This window comes from Chiloscyllium plagiosum, chromosome 17 (assembly GCF_004010195.1).
Source record: "Chiloscyllium plagiosum isolate BGI_BamShark_2017 chromosome 17, ASM401019v2, whole genome shotgun sequence".
NCBI lineage: Eukaryota > Metazoa > Chordata > Chondrichthyes > Orectolobiformes > Hemiscylliidae > Chiloscyllium > Chiloscyllium plagiosum.
Window position 1 is genome coordinate 22,472,638 of NC_057726.1, and position 16,641 is coordinate 22,489,278.

The following is a 16,641-nucleotide window of genomic DNA, read 5'->3' on the forward strand; positions in this document are numbered from 1 at the left end:
CAAGTTTGTCGTATCTTGTATACCAATCTCGACATTTATCATTTTACCTTCTGTTCATGGAGTAGAAACCGTTGGAAATCATGCAGGTACAAAACTGAGGCAGTGGCCCGATCTGTTTTTCTGCAAGGAGAAAGCAAACTAAATGTTAGAGAATGAGGAGGATCTGTGATCTGATTAACAGAGCTGGGTACTACACTACCTCATCAATGGAAGCCAATACTTCTTTGTTCTAAGAATTTTGTATTCTAAGGAATGCTGTGTTTTCCTTCTGTGTTAATTGGGAGCATATCTTTGAGCAGAAAGAGACTTGAAAACGAGTCTAGGCTTATGACCTTGTACAGTAGGAGGGTACGCTCCATTGTCAGAGGTTCTACCTATTGGATGATATGCTAAACCTCAATTGACCTTGATAGCGAGGAACTGTTCCCTACTACCCTAATTAGCATTTTGTCTTGAATCAACATCTCACTCAGGGTACTTTGTCACCACCACATTGCTGTTTGTAGAACCTGAGGGGGCACAAATTGGCCAAACTGTTTCCTACCTTATAGCAATGACTACATTTCAAGCATACCTCATTGGCTGCAAAGAACTAATGTCCTGAGATTGTGAAAGGGACAATAAAAATTGTAAGGTTTTCCTTTCTGTATTGGCATTTCAAGTGAAAAATTGGTAAGAATGAAGATTGGTTGAAGGAAACAAATCATTGAGGACTTGTCGGGGACTGATGTCAGGGCGAAACGCTGTGGATTAAAATATTATGTGGAGTGTACAGGGACTGGTCTTGAGCCCTCTATTCTCCCAATCGTAAATTAGCAAGATTGATTTAGAATGCAAACAGCTCAGATTCATTGAGGAACCTGAGCTAGGTAGGGGCAGTTCAGTACAGAGAACAGTAATGGAGACCATGGGAGCTATCACTGATTGTCATTAAAAACCATTTGTTCACTAATGTCTTTTAGAAAAGGAAATCTGCCATCCTTACTCAATCTGGCCTAGATGTGACTCTAGAGCCAAAGCAACGTCACTCTTAACTGGCTTCTGAAATGACCCTAGCAAGTGCTCCAGTTGAAGGGCAATTAGAGATGGGTAACAAATTCTGAAGAATGATCACTCGACCGTGAACATTAAGTCTGATTTCTCTCCACAAATGCTGCCAGACCTGCTGAGCTTTTCCAGCAATTCCTGTTTTTGCAACAAATTCTTGTCTTGTCTTTTACGTCCCGTAAAAGAAAACAAAATGCAGTTAGACTAAATGTGTAAATGAGCAAATCAATGTCTGGTGAAATGACAGTGGATGGGTTGACCCCCAGCAAAAGGAGGTGCAATGACTTCCAATATTTACATCATTACTCTGGAGGATGCAGTAGTCTCTTGCCAAGCTATGTCAGCAGTCTGAGAGAATCAATACAGAATTTCAGGGCCTGAAACTGGACTCCACGAGAGGGGACAACTGAGTGGGGTCTCTGTAAAAAATGCAAGATACTAAAAGGTACAGATTCAGAAACTCTGCAATGTTATAGTAAAATGTGCCAAGACACCAGAACAAGGGCCCAGGGAAAGGGGAATTTAAGATAGGTGAGACAGGTAATCTTGCCGAAGATTGATCAAAAATTGATAGGGATCCAGGTCACATAGTAGTGGGCGAAAGTGAGGACTGCAGATGCTGGAGATTATAGTCAAGAGTGTGGTGCTGGAAAAGCACAGCAGGTCAGGCAGCATCCGAGGAGCAGGAAAAGCGACGTTTCGTTCACGTAGTAAAATGATCCAATGTACAGTTAGTTGACATGGTTGAGAGTCTGTATTTTTATTTTTCAAATCAGCAATGATTATTACAGATGGACTAACTGTCTCCATTATCCGTGTTAACCTTGTGATCCCTTGATACCTTGGATGAACAAAGCAAAACTCCACTTTCCCAAGATTAAAATCAAACACAAAATATCCTTACCCAAGGATGCATACAGATCCTTCGATTTTAAGGCTTTCGAGAATCTGGAAAAGAATTGCATTTGACTGATGAGTTTTCATTTTAGCCATCACATTATTTTAAAAGCAAGGAAGGTAAAGTCAAAGCACCCAACAGTAATAACAGGGTTGCAGAGGGGGATCACATTACAGAACCTTATGGGAGTGAACTTTCAAATAATTTACGTAATCCTGCAACATGTGGAGTCATCTTGGACCGTAATTATAATATGACAGAAGAGGCCCTAATTTTAACTGTGGGTCACTTTTAGGTGAGGGAACAGCAGTGTCGGTTAGAAATCCACAGGTTGCCATCCCCATTTGGCCTTAGGAAGGTATTGGTGGGTTGCCTTCTTGAACCTATGCAGTTTGTGGGTGTCGGGAGGAAGCTCCACGATTTTGAATAAGTGACAATGAAGGGACAGTTACATAGTCCCGAGTGAGGACGATGTATGGCTTGGACAGGAACTTGCAGGTGGAGGTGTTCCAATACATCAGGTCCTTTTAGAGGATAAAATAGGCATGGTGGATTGTGATTCTGGCTTCCTAATCATATGATGCAGGTAACAGCTCAAAATCCTGCAACCTGAACGTCAGCAGTAGCAAAGCGGCCACTGTACCATTCTGTGCATGGACCTGACAATCCATGGAGTGGCTGGAGAACATTCAAGGCAAGGAGGTCTCAGCATTCCTTGTTGGGTCCAAAGCAGCACTGCTGTTTCTGCTGGTCCCACAAGGAAAGCAATGAAAAACTTTCAAACTTACTTTTCAAGCTTCATTTAGCTCTATCCTGCTTCCTCAATAAGACAGCCTGGTGACAAACTAATTGTTACTTCCTCACTGCTCAGGCAGCACACCTCGAAGAAGTCGAAGTAAGGTCTCAGTGTTAAAAAAGACCCCAGCAACTTTGACCAAATATTTTCCCTACTGTTCAACTCAATGCTAGGAAACACAGACGGTCAAAATCTGGTCAATTTTAAACTGATTCCCACATACTCTTGACTTTGTCTATCAGTTCCACTTCAGAGCATCTTGAGTTAGTTTTGACTGAGTGGTCTTATTTCTATCTTTGTCACCTGGAAAGCGGTACCCATGACATCTATGTAGATGATGACAAGGTCTTGACTGAAGAAGGCGACACAGATTAGAGGGAGAGGGATTTGGCAAGCACATTTCTTCATCATTTTAGATTTTAATGACCAAAAAGATTTTAAAAATGGTAATGTGGCTACTGTAACTCAACTTTTTATAAATATTTGAACAACTTAGGTTTAGGTAGTACCAAATGAACAGAGAAGATAATTAGTTTTGTGTAGGAATCAGACTTTAGAGCTTCCATTGATCTTTAGTCAAATGTTGTGATAATCAGCTGTGCTAAATCTGCAACATATCTGGAATTCATTGAACTGAGTTGAGAACATTAATTCTTGAAATCTTCTCATTGATTATTGTGTCCACACTCCATGAAAAGGAGTTTCTAAGCAAAAGCATAAGAAAGGTCTGGTAACATATACACATTCTGCTACTGAAACATTGATAAGCTTGAACCTTCCAAGACAAAATAGACTTACTACTTTCTGGCTTTCAAACATTAGGTTCTTGTAGAATTGGTGAAACTGCTCAAAGCTCAAGTCATCCTTGGAGTTTCCCATGTCCTGTGTAAGGATTGACATTAGTTAGTTTACCTAGGGATACCTGGAAAAAATTCCTGACTGAAATGTCTTCCAAACAATATCCCCAGTGGGTGCAAATTGCTGACTTCAATCAAAAACATTGGGCTGCTCGAGGATGCACACGGCCTATCCCATTAACCTGAATCATTGCAGCACCCCTGGATGCAGAAAACATGCCACTGTTCAGGAGGGACTGTCTATCAGATGAAAGGTCAATGACCTGAAATGTTAACATTGTGTTTCTCTCTATCTTTGGATGCAGCTTGCCCTGTTGAGTACTTTTCAGTATTTCCCATTTTAACTTCGGATTTCCAGTATTTGTAATTCCCTGCTTTTGTGTCTTTTTAAACTTTTTAGCAGCTGGAAAGTACTACTTTTTAAGTGAATATACTTTTTCCAGGCCTTTCTCTCCTTACAACAAACAAAGCTGGCAACATCTTATCAACAATGTCAATTAAAGTTGTAATGAGCGTTTGGAAAATATAAAGAAACAAAAGATCATCAGGAGTTTCTTTCTTAAAAATATGCTTCCTGTAATAGTGAAAGTCAACAAGATCTAAATGATTCTCTTGGTTAAATTTAACATGACCAGCTATGGAAGTGGCAGCATAGCCACAATCATAGAATCACACAGGCTATTTGGGCCACTGAGTCCACACTGACCCTCCAAACAGCATCCCACCCAATCCCTGGGACCCTATGTTTCCCCTGGCCAATCCACCTAACCTGCATATTTTTGGACTGTGGGAGGAAACTAACACAGACACAGGGAGAACGTGCAAACTCCAACTAGGAATCCTGATGCAGGGCTTCTGCCTGAAACGTCGATTTTCCTGCTCCTCGGATGCTGCCTGACCTGCTGTGCTTTTCCAGCACCACTCTAATCTTCAGTCGACTAGTAATCAACCTAATTAATTCTGGGGATTCCATTATGGCAGATGGTCAAATTTGAAGTCAGTGAAAATCTGGAATAGAAAGTTGATCTAAATGGCGATTGCTATGAAACCCGACCTGGTTATACTGATGCATTTTAGGGAAGGAAAACTGTCATCCATACCTTGTCTGGCCTACATCTGTCTTCAGATCCACAGCAATGTGGTTGACTCTTAGCTATCCTCTGGGCAATTAGGATGGGTGATAAAAGCTGTCAGAAACACCCACATCCCACAAATGAATTAAAAATAAGGAAAAAGATAATCTAAGGACTTACACTGACCCCAGCTCCCATGTATTAAAATAAATGAGTTACTTTAACCATTAAAATTGCAGGCATCGGACTGAAATAAATGTACTGTGCTTTTGAATGACAATTCTGAGTGTAATTTCAGGGCCTATACTTTAAATGTATTCTTAATGGTGTGATTTGTGTACTAATGGACAGTTTAACGTTGGAGTTATCTGTTACTCTCTCAACAGCATGAAAAAGATTGCCTGGGCTTAATGCTTCTTACGTTGTTAACAGTAATGGCGTTAATACATCATTGATATGCCATGGTGGTACTTTGATTTATGTGAAAAGCAGTTGAAGGCATTGAAACAGCTGTAGAGAGTGAATAAGGGAGGACCAATTCTGCCTGCTACACATATGAAGAAATATACTTTGCTCACTTCCTAAGGGGACATTTTATGTTTCTAGATACACCACTTCAACAACTTCTCAGTATTTGCTTCCCGTGATGAAGCACATGGACACAGAGCAGTCTGCAAAGAGGCTAGAAAGCACTTTGCAAGTGTTTGCGACACTTGCTGCAACTACTATACTACTTGGAGATCTGTAAAGATCTGAACAAACAGACTCTGTTGGAACCTGCTATAGACAGAACAAGATCAATAAATAGGCTGTTCAGAGCACTGAAAGAGTGTCAGTTTTGATTTAACCCTAGTGGGAGACTGCTCCCCATTGTAGGCAAGCTGGCAAGAACCATGGAGCGGGAGGTATGGAGGTACATGCTCACATCATGCAAAGGTTATTCTGAAACTCGAAGGGTACATTTACAATATGATCTTGGTAGACGGTTGCTTCAGATGTGTTGGGTGTCACAGTGCAGAAAGATGTTATGGTTGTTTTTTTGTTCTTTGAAGTAAGGCATGGGGATCCCTTCCTGAATAAGATAATGTCAATGTCTCAGACCAAAGCACTGATTGAATCACTGTCCTTCACTTTCAGGGGAATGCCTGTAATCTTGCTATCGCTCCTGATGCTGGCATATCTTATGTTCAGGTCTACTGTGTAACTGATTTGAACAGCTCCAAATCCTGCTGATAGGTAAGAGGAAAATTAAATGTACAAAATTCTAATTCCAAGATAATATTCCATTGACATTTTTTTTAACAATGGAGCAATTTCATTTTTGAATGCACTGATCTGCAGTTATATTTCGGGACAGGTCGTTCTCCTATAACGTCATAGTCACATTCCAGCGAAACCTCGCTTAATAAAAAATCACTTAATAGAAATAATGGGGCCTATGGGAAAAGTGGGGTTAGGAGCAGCACAGCAGAAAATATCACTCACAGTCACTCTAAAATCACCCAAATGACTAATGCAGAGTATAGCTCAACCTGAACGAAGATTGAAACCGTATTTATTTATGTAATAAAAGTAAATTTAACGTAGTACACTTAAAAAATGTCAGAAAGCTGCTCTCTGTACAGTACCTCTCCCAGAAAGCTGCTGTCAGCAGCTGACATCGCACATGTGCAGTGCAGCACGAAAAGTGGTGCTGACATTGCGTATGTGCAGAATGGCACCAACATCGGCGCACTTACAGAATGAGGTGCACAAACCGATCCCTGCTGGAATCACGCCATCGCTGACAGAGGTAAACATTCTCGAAAATACCATTCCCTAATACTTTTTTTTTAAGAGATATTTTTATTTAAAGGAAGTTTTTTTAAATAAAATTACAAGAAATTACAACACCAACAAGCCAACCAAAACAAATTACTCTATGTGTATATGATAATGAAAAAAACAACACAAAAAAAACAGCTATATGCATGTGCAAAATAAGAAAATCAGTAATAATAAATAAATAAATAAATAAATAGAACAGCTCAACACAACACAACATTAGCTCCCGACCTCTGAAAGCATTGAGTGATATACACAAATTTATTTGAAATTCTTCTTCCAAGGACATCAAGTACACTAGATCAAACCATCATGGCTACACAAAAGTCCTATTTAAGATTGCAGATAAATCTACATCCAGATAGTCCAAAGAGGGCTGCCATATCTGACAAAAAGTTTCAGTTTTCTGATGTCCCATATTCATAAAAAGTCCAGAGGAATATGTTCCATGATAAGTCTATGCCAACCTGATAGACCTGGCGAGTTTTCAGAAATCCAACACATTAAAATACTTTTCCTTGCACAAAAAGTGAGAATATTGAAAGATTTTGCCCATGAGCATCCAGAGAAGGTATATTGGGTAGGCCCAGGAGAAGAGAGATAGCATCCACCTTAAATTCGGTCCCCAAGACCCATTCTAAAACCCCTACCACAGCATTCCAGTATGTACGGAGCCTGTGGCAAGAGTGAGAGTGCGGATACTTACTTTAAAAGATACTCCCAACTTAAATTTTGAGAGATGAAGAAATCCAAGATGGCGGAGTTCTGTTAGGATTGCGTTTGTGGGCTCCATATCACAACACTGACCATATCACAACAGAGCCTGAACCCATCCCATTCACTTTACTAAAAACATAGTAAAGGAGCTAGAATCTCAAAACAAACGTAATGACTAACCGTTGTTCTTGCAGCTGAAGAATGCCAAAAAAAGGAGGAAGCTCACCTGGTGCTCAGTGGGCTTGCTCACTCACCAGACCCTGGTTAAGGAGCTGACCAAATCTCGCGAGATCCTGGGGAAGCAGTTCGAAGAAAAGAATCTGGCTCAGAGAAACTGGCTCCTGTATCCTCTATTCTACAAGACATGGGAAAAAGGACCGATGAGCTTGAGCACCGGGCTGCAGGGGTACAGGCAGAGACTGACTCCTTCAAGAGCTGGATTGAAGCCCTGGAAACACAGGTCCGGGGTCTGTTGGATCTGGATCTCAAAAACAGGGGCAGAAGAAAGAACCTGCACATTGTTGGCATACCAGAGAGGACAGAAGGTGAGTGACCAGTGGAATTCTTCGAGAAGTGGTTCTCAGAATTCCTTGGTTTGGAGGTTGAGAAAAGAAGAATAACAACTGGAAGAGCCCACCAGATCGCGGCACAAAAGCCAGGTGCGGATCTGCGCCCACGTCTTGTCCTGGTAAGGTTCCATCATTATAAAGACAAGCAGAGGGTCATGGAAGCCTCTAGAGCCCGAGGGAGGGATCTGAGGGCGTTGGTATATGGCGGCTCCAGGGTCATGTTCTTTCAAGATTTCGCGGCGGCTGTGGTCCGGAAAAGGAAGTCCTACGATGATGTCGAGAGGAGACTGAGAGAGCTTGGGATCCAGTATTCTTCAAGATATCGAGCAGTGCTTCGAATCAATCATAATGGATCTATACATTTGTTTGACTCACCAGAGAAAGCAAAGAATATTGTGGACACATTGACTTAAATCGAACGGCTGAATAGGCATAGAGCAAAGAGCTGTTCGCGTTTGTTCTTCTTTAAAAAGGACTTTGTGGAGTCTCCTTACTGGTAGTAAGTTGCATTAAATGATGTCCAAGATGGATAGAGTATTTATCTTTAATCTCTAAGTTATGTTAAGGGATGGGTGACATATTTATTTTTGGTTTACTTGTTTATAGTACACACTTTGCTCTTGGTGCTAGTTTTTCTCTACTGGGTGTTCGGTGTATGTGGTGTGACCCTAGCTTATAGGAGTTGAGAGGGCGGTTGGGATGGTTGTATTGTCTACTGGGAGAGGGTCCCTCGGATGAGACTGAACGGCTCTGTAAGGTATGGGAGAGGGGCTGGATGTTGAAATTTCTTCTGAAATATGGGAGGATATCTGCAAAAATGCAAGAAGGATCTCGATTTGCAACAGGATCCACGCCAAATGAAAATTCTCCATAGGGTCCATCTGGCCCCAGACCACCTCGCTAAATTTCAAGCGGGAGCATCTTCAATGTGTCCTGGATGTAAAGTGAGCATGGGCAGGCTGACTCATTGTCTTTGGTCCTGCAACAGACTGTGGGCAGACTGGAGCACTGTGGTAGGTGTAATAGAGAAGGCCTTGGGGACAGAGGTGGAGATGGACCTGGTATCTCTTCTTCTTGGCCTTATTAATTCACTTTCATTAGATGCCCAGAAAAAAAGGGTTTTCAGTATCCTCACTTTTCGTGCCAGAAAGAACATTCTATGAGGGTGGTGGTCGGACAATCCCCCGGGGCTGGCGGGCTGGTGTAAGCTAGTCATGGAGCACACCTCCATGGACTTTCTTAAAGAGTATGGTGCACCATAAAACTGAGAATTTTTATAAGACATGGCAGCCTTTTTTGGGCTAGCTGAGTCCAGATTTGTCCACCATATTAATAAGAGCCTTTATATAGCCTTGGCAATTCTCTGTAATGAATCTGGTATCCAGAGAGGAGGAACTACAAACGTATGAATATGTATAAACTTATGCGCTCAATGACCTATTGCTTTGTTTTGTTGAGCTGTATTATTGTTATTATTATTATTACTGTTAAAATTTTGCTTTTTTAGCTCAGTTGTTAGTTACTATTTATTTACCAATGTAATTGCTGGGTTTGTTTTTTTAACATTGGTTTGAATTGTTTGACTTTGTGTCTGTCATAATATTCAAAAAAAATTTTGTTTTCCCTTTTTCCTCAATAAAAATATACTTTAAAAAAATCTTTTGAGAGACAGTCTGAGGCCAAATGCATCCTGTGCAGAATCTTTAACTGCATGGCATGGGTCCTATTACAGATCGAAATCTTCCTTGCATTCTCGCAAATGTCCTCCCATGCCTCCATAGAGATCTCAAACCCTAACATATGGTAAAGCACACTAATAGAGAAAGTACTTTTAGCATGAAGCACCCTCTTCTCCATAATAGATCTGTAGGGGTCAGTCAATAGCATGGTCCCTTTTTGAATAAAATCCCTGAAATAAAAAAAGTGAAAAAGGAGTCTGCTAGCTAAACCATACTTATGGGTTATTTGGTCAAAGGTCATCATTATTTCACCTTCAAATAAGTCACCCAAACAGGAGACTCCCCTAGTTGTCCAGAGCTTAAATCCCACAGCTTAAGTCCATTATCCCCGGTTGAAAACCCAGCATACCAGCTATAGGGGTAAGAAAGGATGTTTTGGATATATTACCCTCACTCTGCTGCATTGCCCTCCATGCCTTAACAGTATTAATAATGATCAGATTACAGCAATATTCCATAACCACCTTAATTTTATCTAAGAATAACAGGCTAATGAGGGGACACTAGCCATATTGACGCCGGATCCTTGCAAACCCAGTCATTAACAAAAGATAAAAAGGAACTTAATTGGTATCTTCTAATATCCAGAAGGTCCACACTCTCCAACCCATGAGGTAACTGCAATTTAGCCAGTTTGATAAGATGTTGTCTGTGGCACCAAACAAAGGAGTTAAACCATCCATTAAGTCTCTGGAATGTTTGCTGAGGAAAAATTAAGTGGAGCATTGATATACGTAGAGCAAACGGGGGAGGACACTCATTTTGATAAGAGCTACCCGGCCTAGCCAGGATATTGGAAAGGCCTCCCATCGCTGAAGATCTTGCTTAATCCTGTCGAGCAGATGCGCAAAATTGACCTTAAACAGCTGATCAGAGACAGGAGCAACAAAGATGCCTAAACAAAGAAAACCCACCTGTGACCATTTGAAGGAGAATGATGATTCACCCTCCACATCAGATATTCTCATAAGACTCCCCATAGGCATAGCCTCCGATTTTGAGAAATTAATCTTATAACCTGAGAAGGAGCCAAATGAATTGATACATTGTATCAAATGGGGTACCAACACCACTGGATTCGACAAAAAAAAAAACAAGAACATCATCCGCGTATAATGTGATCTTAGGCGATTTAGATCCTACTTCTCGGGCGGCTACATTAGGATCCCTGTGGATCACTCTGCAAGTGGCTCAATCACCAATGTAAAAAGTAATGGTGAGAGGGGACAACGCCTATCAATATTAAAATTACTAGATCTCACACCATTGGTGAGAACCGCTGCCAGAGGATCAGTATAAAGGACCCTCACCCTTCTAAGAAAAACGTCCTCCAATCCAAATCGTTCAAGTGTATAGAAAGGATATGGCCACTCGACCCGATCAAATGCCTTTTCTGCATCCGAGGGAATCACTAATCCCTGAACTGACTGCTGCCGACACACTTGAATCATATTCAGTAACCTCCTGACATTATTGGAGGATCTACAGCCTTTTATTAAACCAGTCTGGTCGTCCTTGACAGTGGAAGGCAGCACAGTTTCCAATCTTAATGCAAGAACCTTAAACAAAATTTTAAAATCAGCATTTAAAAGTGAAATGGGTCTATAGGAGGTACATTCTTTTAGAGTTTTCCCTTTTTTAAGAATGAGGGAGATATTAGCCTCTCTCAGGGATGGTGGAAGCCAATCGTGGCTAGATGAGTAAATATACGAGTTTAACATTGGTACCGACAGTATACTTACAAATTCTTTGTAAAACTAGCTAGGGAGACCATTGGGGCCAGGTGCTTTCACACTCAGCATCTATTTCACAGCTTCGTGTACCTCTTGTACTGTTAAAGAGGCATCAAGGAAAGACGCCTGTTCAGAGGTAACACCTGGAAGATCCAGGTTTTTTAAAGAAAGACTCCATCTTGGCCCATTCATCCTCACAACGTTCAGACTGGTATAGTTCAAAATAAAATTTCTGAAATGCAGCACTGATCTTTTTAGAGTCACAAGTGACCATCCCAGTCCCTAATTTAGGTAATGGATTGGGGGGTGGGGCATTCTTTCTCCTGGCAAGATATACCAGATGCCTGCCCGACTTGTCGCCATGCTCAAAGTCTTTGTTTCGCAAAGGAAAGTTCCTTCCTTGCTGTTTGCATAAGCACAGAATTCAAGGTGGACTGAAGAGCTGTAACCTGCTGCAGCTTAACCATGATGGCTTATTAAAATATGCCTTTTCAGCGCCTCGAGCAGGCATTGTTGCTCCCCCTTCTGTCACTTCTGACTGGCAGAGTAAGAAATAATTGTCCCCCAGATATAAGCCTTAGCAGTCTCCCAAAGGACAGACAGGTTACTGGCTGTATCTGAATTGGTAGCTCAAAATACCTGAAACTCATTGAGGAAACATTCAACAAACTTACTGTCCTTAACAGTAAAGGGATCCATTCGCAGTGCCGAGAGCCCGTACCACACACCTTAACCTCACTCTCTAGATGTACTGCAGCGTGATCCGAAATAGTGACATTTCCAATTATACAGGATGTTACCAAATCCAAGGATAATGCAGGGGTCAGAGAAAGGTCAATTCGAGTATGACACTTGTGCAGATTAGAAAAGATTAGAAATTGTGAGGTGGAGACGTCTCCAGACATCCACCAACCAATCCCAATTCCGCACATAAGTCCACTAGTTGATTGGATTGTAAAGAATGTGTTGAGGGGCTTTGAAGCATTCTATTCACCATGGGATCCATGAGGCAATTAAAGTCTCCCCCTATAATAATCTGCCGTGGTGCAAGAGCCATCAGTTTAGAGAATGCATCTATCAAAAATGTGCTGGGGGACAATAAACATTCAAAACACTGCGCCATGTCTTGAGGCCTTAAGAATGATAAACCACCCATACTCATCTTTAATCTAACAACTTAAATGAAAGATTCTTCCCAATGAGTATGGCCTATTCCTTACTGCTCATATTAAAGGAGAAGAAATACACCCCGTCAAACCCACCCTGCTACAAATTCAAGTATCCTTTATAATTGAGATGAGTCTCCTGCAAAAGGGTAATGTCCACTCTCTCCTTTCTAGACTAGAAAGCACCTTTTTCCTCTTAACTGGAGAATTGCTCCTTCTAATATTCCATTTGAGGATACAATTAGCCATGCATCTGTCGAACACCATTTAAACTCCAAAAAGGAACAACTCGATTTATCAACTGCTGAGCGCAAACAAAAACAACTCATGAAACCTAAAAAATACATAAGCTAAAACTACTACATCTAACATACTAGTAACTACATAAACAAAAAACCAACAAAGTAAACCAAATACAAAACACTTAATGAGGGACTCTACCCTGAACACGGAGCTCACTTACATATCCCAAAAATACCTTCATACCTCCCTCCATCTTGAGCCGCATCCCAGACTCAGGCCCAAAAAAGGAAAAGAGTAAAAAAAACTAACAAGGAAATTAAAAGTTGACACTCTACCATTCTCAAATATACATTAACACCCATTAATATCAGAAATGTTTCAGCAACATGTTCTTAAAGAAAAGGAGAGAGAAAAAGGAAAAAGAAACACTACTGTTCACATCCTTTAAGTTACCTGATCCATGTTATAGTGTCTGGAAAATTTTTCACATTGGCTGAAGAGTCAAAAGAGTGCACAGACCCATCAAACATGAAGCATAGCACTGCCGGATACCTTAAGGAACACTGGATACCAAGGTCTCTCAGTCTTCTCTTGGCTTCATCAAAGGTCTTCCTTTTACAAAGTACAGCTGCAGAAAACTCCTAAAAGAACATTATCTTGGAACCTTCATAAGTTAAGGCCTGTGGATTCTTTCCCTTTATTCTGGAGGCTTTAGCTTTGTCCCTGTAGTTATGGAGTCGCACTAGGCCTCTGCAGCACAACTCGATGGATCCTTTCAACTTTCACCCAGTCTGACGTAGCCTCCAGACCAAGAAATCGCAGCAGCCAGCTTTCAAAGAAGCTCGTTGACTGGTCACATTCTACTCCCTCCGGCATCCCCAGAACATGAATATTCTTCCATCTATTTCTATTCTCGAGGTCGTCAACTTGCTCCTGTAAGGTAAGCACCTGCTTCTCCAGTACTCCGAGATCGGGTCCAGCCTACCGCGGAACTTCTCCTCAATCAACAACTCTATCATGTCTTGCAGTTTCACAAACTCAGTAACCAGTGCCTGGTGAGTGAGCAACTCCAACGGACTAGTGGGTTGCTGCAGCTGCAGCCACAGAAGTGTCCGACTTCTCAGGTGAGGGCCCCATGTGTTGGGACTTGCTGGAACATTTACATTTTGTCGTGTTTCTTTAGTAAAACAAACTTTATGAGCAATTTGTATTAAGTTCTAGAGCTCTTTAAATGTCGAATTTTCAGAGAAATAACTTAAGTGAGGAGGTGAAAGTGCTACTTTGCCTGAACTGAGATAGTGAGCTCAGCAAAGCAGACCTCTCAGATCGCCACCATCTTGGATCCTCCTCCCTAATTCTTCAGTGAAGTTATAGCCAAATTGCGCTGCTGAAACGCACAGCACCCCAGAACTGCCTATAACTGCTTGAGGTAGTATTTACATTTTGTAGGATTGAGATGTTAAAAGCTGTGAGGTAATATTCCCTCTCATTGTTCTTAGTTGGGCATGGCCTGTTTGTTGAGCAGTGCAGTCTTATTAAGATATCTTAAAGAGAATCTTTGTTGCACAGCATGGTACCTTCCAGATTGCTGCATGACCACACACCCATGTGGCTATGAGAGTTATGAGACCCGTTCCAGTTCTGAGTCCTGTGAACCAATGCACTAAACACAAATAAACACCATCGGTTGTGTGACTTGACAAGCATTAACTGTAACCCTGGTGTTTTACCTCAGTTCACAGTAAAGGTGAACAATGTCTGGACTATTTATGTGCAATTCAGCTGAGTGCAGCACCAGTCAGATCAGTAATGCACCAAACAGGGCCTTCATTGCTCTTAAGCTTGTAAGATTTTACTTACTGCTAAAGATTTTATCTTTGATCTGAAGCCACTGGAAAAGAAATCAAACTTCTATCTACAAGGGGAATTGTTACTCATCTTTGTATTTCTGTACAGGACTTATTGCTTTTGGAAATGAAACTCGCGGTATGTATTTTTTAAGAGAGATAGAATATATTACACTTTAATTGGGGGTAAACAGAGTATTACATTTTGAAATTACTTGTTAATCAACCTGTTTGTATGTGCTATGACACATGTACAAAGTCGGTGGGATTTGAACCCAGACCTTCTGACCCAGCATATTCTTTGAATGAAAATATTATCACTTAACTTCAGGCCATAACTGATCATGAAAACCTAATTGGCAATTAGCTTAAAGGATAAATACCCCCATCTTGTCCTTAAGGAACTTCACATTCGGCACTCTGCAGTTTACTTGAGGTAGCATGATCTTCAGCTCCTTGAGGGAGATGCTGCAAAATAGTAAGCAATTAATTTATTCAACTGAATGTAGAACATTTACACACAGAAATGTAAATTCCCTGACTCTGTGCTCCAAGCTGGCAGAGTGCTCAAAGAGAATATGGAACAGATAGTCAGATGTTTGCTTTGAATTCCATGCTCTATTTTACTGAATCCTCACTGAGAGCAGAGAAGCAGGGAACTTATTCCATAAAGTACAAAACTAAAACTATGAGTAAAGGCATACTGGCCTTAAACATTTTGTCATAAATTTTGTGAGCAGACTGAGTTTCTGATGAAGGGCTTTTGCCCGAAACGTCGATTTTACAGCTCCTCGGATGCTGCCTGAACTGCTGTGCTCTTCCAGCACCAGAGTCTGGTTTCCAGCATCTGCAGTCATTGTTTTTACCTACCTGAGTTTGTCCCACCCTGTTCAAAAATGAGATATTGCTTTGATAGTATATTGTAGAAAAAGGTGAACAGAGAAACTCCTCAAGGATTCAGCAACAATAACCACACATTCATTTTGTATGGAAAGAAGAGACACGTTTAGAGAACCCAAAGAACAGCTTATATTTTAATATTCCTCTGTCTGCTTCTTTCTTAATGCAGGCATGAAATGCTTTCAACGTCAGGCTAAATTCTGATAGCCATTTCCTCCTCCACATCAAAAGCCTGTTGACTTTGTACACTCCAGTCCAACACTGGCACCTCCCCATCAAAATACTGTTACAATTGTGTGAAAATACACAAACCACAAATTCACCCCAAGCTGAATGCTGATATTTCATTGCACTTTGCAAAAATGGTACTTCATTCCAATTGAGTCTGAAGTCCTCATTTCAAGAAAGTCTATATTAGCATTTAATAGGAAAATTCAGCCTATAAATTCCAGAACAGTATTCAGTTGATGATTTTTCTAGCAATCTTATTAAGATTTAACAAATTCAAACTAAAATAATGAAGTGAAGACTTGTTTCAGCTTGGGTTACCTCCCATAGCACTTTATTTACATTGCAAACATCAGCTTGCATAGGACGGTCAGCTCTCACAAATTCAAACACAAATTTGGACAAAATTGAATGAGATGAAATTAACTTTCTCACCTCTTAAATTTAAACATGGACTTGAATGTGTGGCTGGGGAACTGGTGCAGGAAGCAAAGATTTAAATTCTTGGATCACTGGGGTATGTTTTGTGGTAAGCATAAATTATACAAAAGAGACGGTTTGCACCTTAATAGGTTGGGGACCAGCATTCTGGCAGGCAGGTTTGCTACTGCAACACAGGTGCGTTTAAACTAAATAGCGGGGGGTAGGGGACAAACTGGATGTTTAAGAAGGAAATTGAAGGGAAAGTTAGAACAAGGGAAGTCAAGAAAGACAACGGTATCAATGAAGCAGAAAACTCAAAAAGGGATCATGCTGTAAGGTTGAGTGAAATAGGAGTTGATGGGAAGGGTGAGAACAGTAACAAATTAAAAATACTATATATGAATGCATGAAGTATTAGAAATAAGATGGATGAGCTTGAGGCTCTTTTGGAAATTGGCAGATACGATATTGTGGGGATAACTGAGACGTGGCTTCAAGTGGACACGGCCTGGGAAATGAATATTCAAGGCTACACGTGCTATCGTAAGGACAGACTGACGGGCAGAGGGGGTGGGGTGGCC

General features: G+C 41.0%; 1 protein-coding gene across 1 annotated transcript in view; it reads right to left on the reverse strand.

Moving 5' to 3' along the window:
* Nucleotides 1–16,641, reverse strand: part of plcg2 (phospholipase C, gamma 2) — a 203,346-nt gene that overhangs the window by 69,868 nt on the left and 116,837 nt on the right. The window contains exons 5-8 of the mRNA XM_043706657.1: nucleotides 14,893–14,977; nucleotides 3,540–3,623; nucleotides 1,952–1,995; nucleotides 48–120 (exon numbers count right to left, since the gene is read on the reverse strand). Of these exons, the coding sequence (XP_043562592.1) occupies nucleotides 48–120; nucleotides 1,952–1,995; nucleotides 3,540–3,623; nucleotides 14,893–14,977 (286 nt within the window). The remainder of the gene's footprint in view (nucleotides 1–47; nucleotides 121–1,951; nucleotides 1,996–3,539; nucleotides 3,624–14,892; nucleotides 14,978–16,641) is intronic.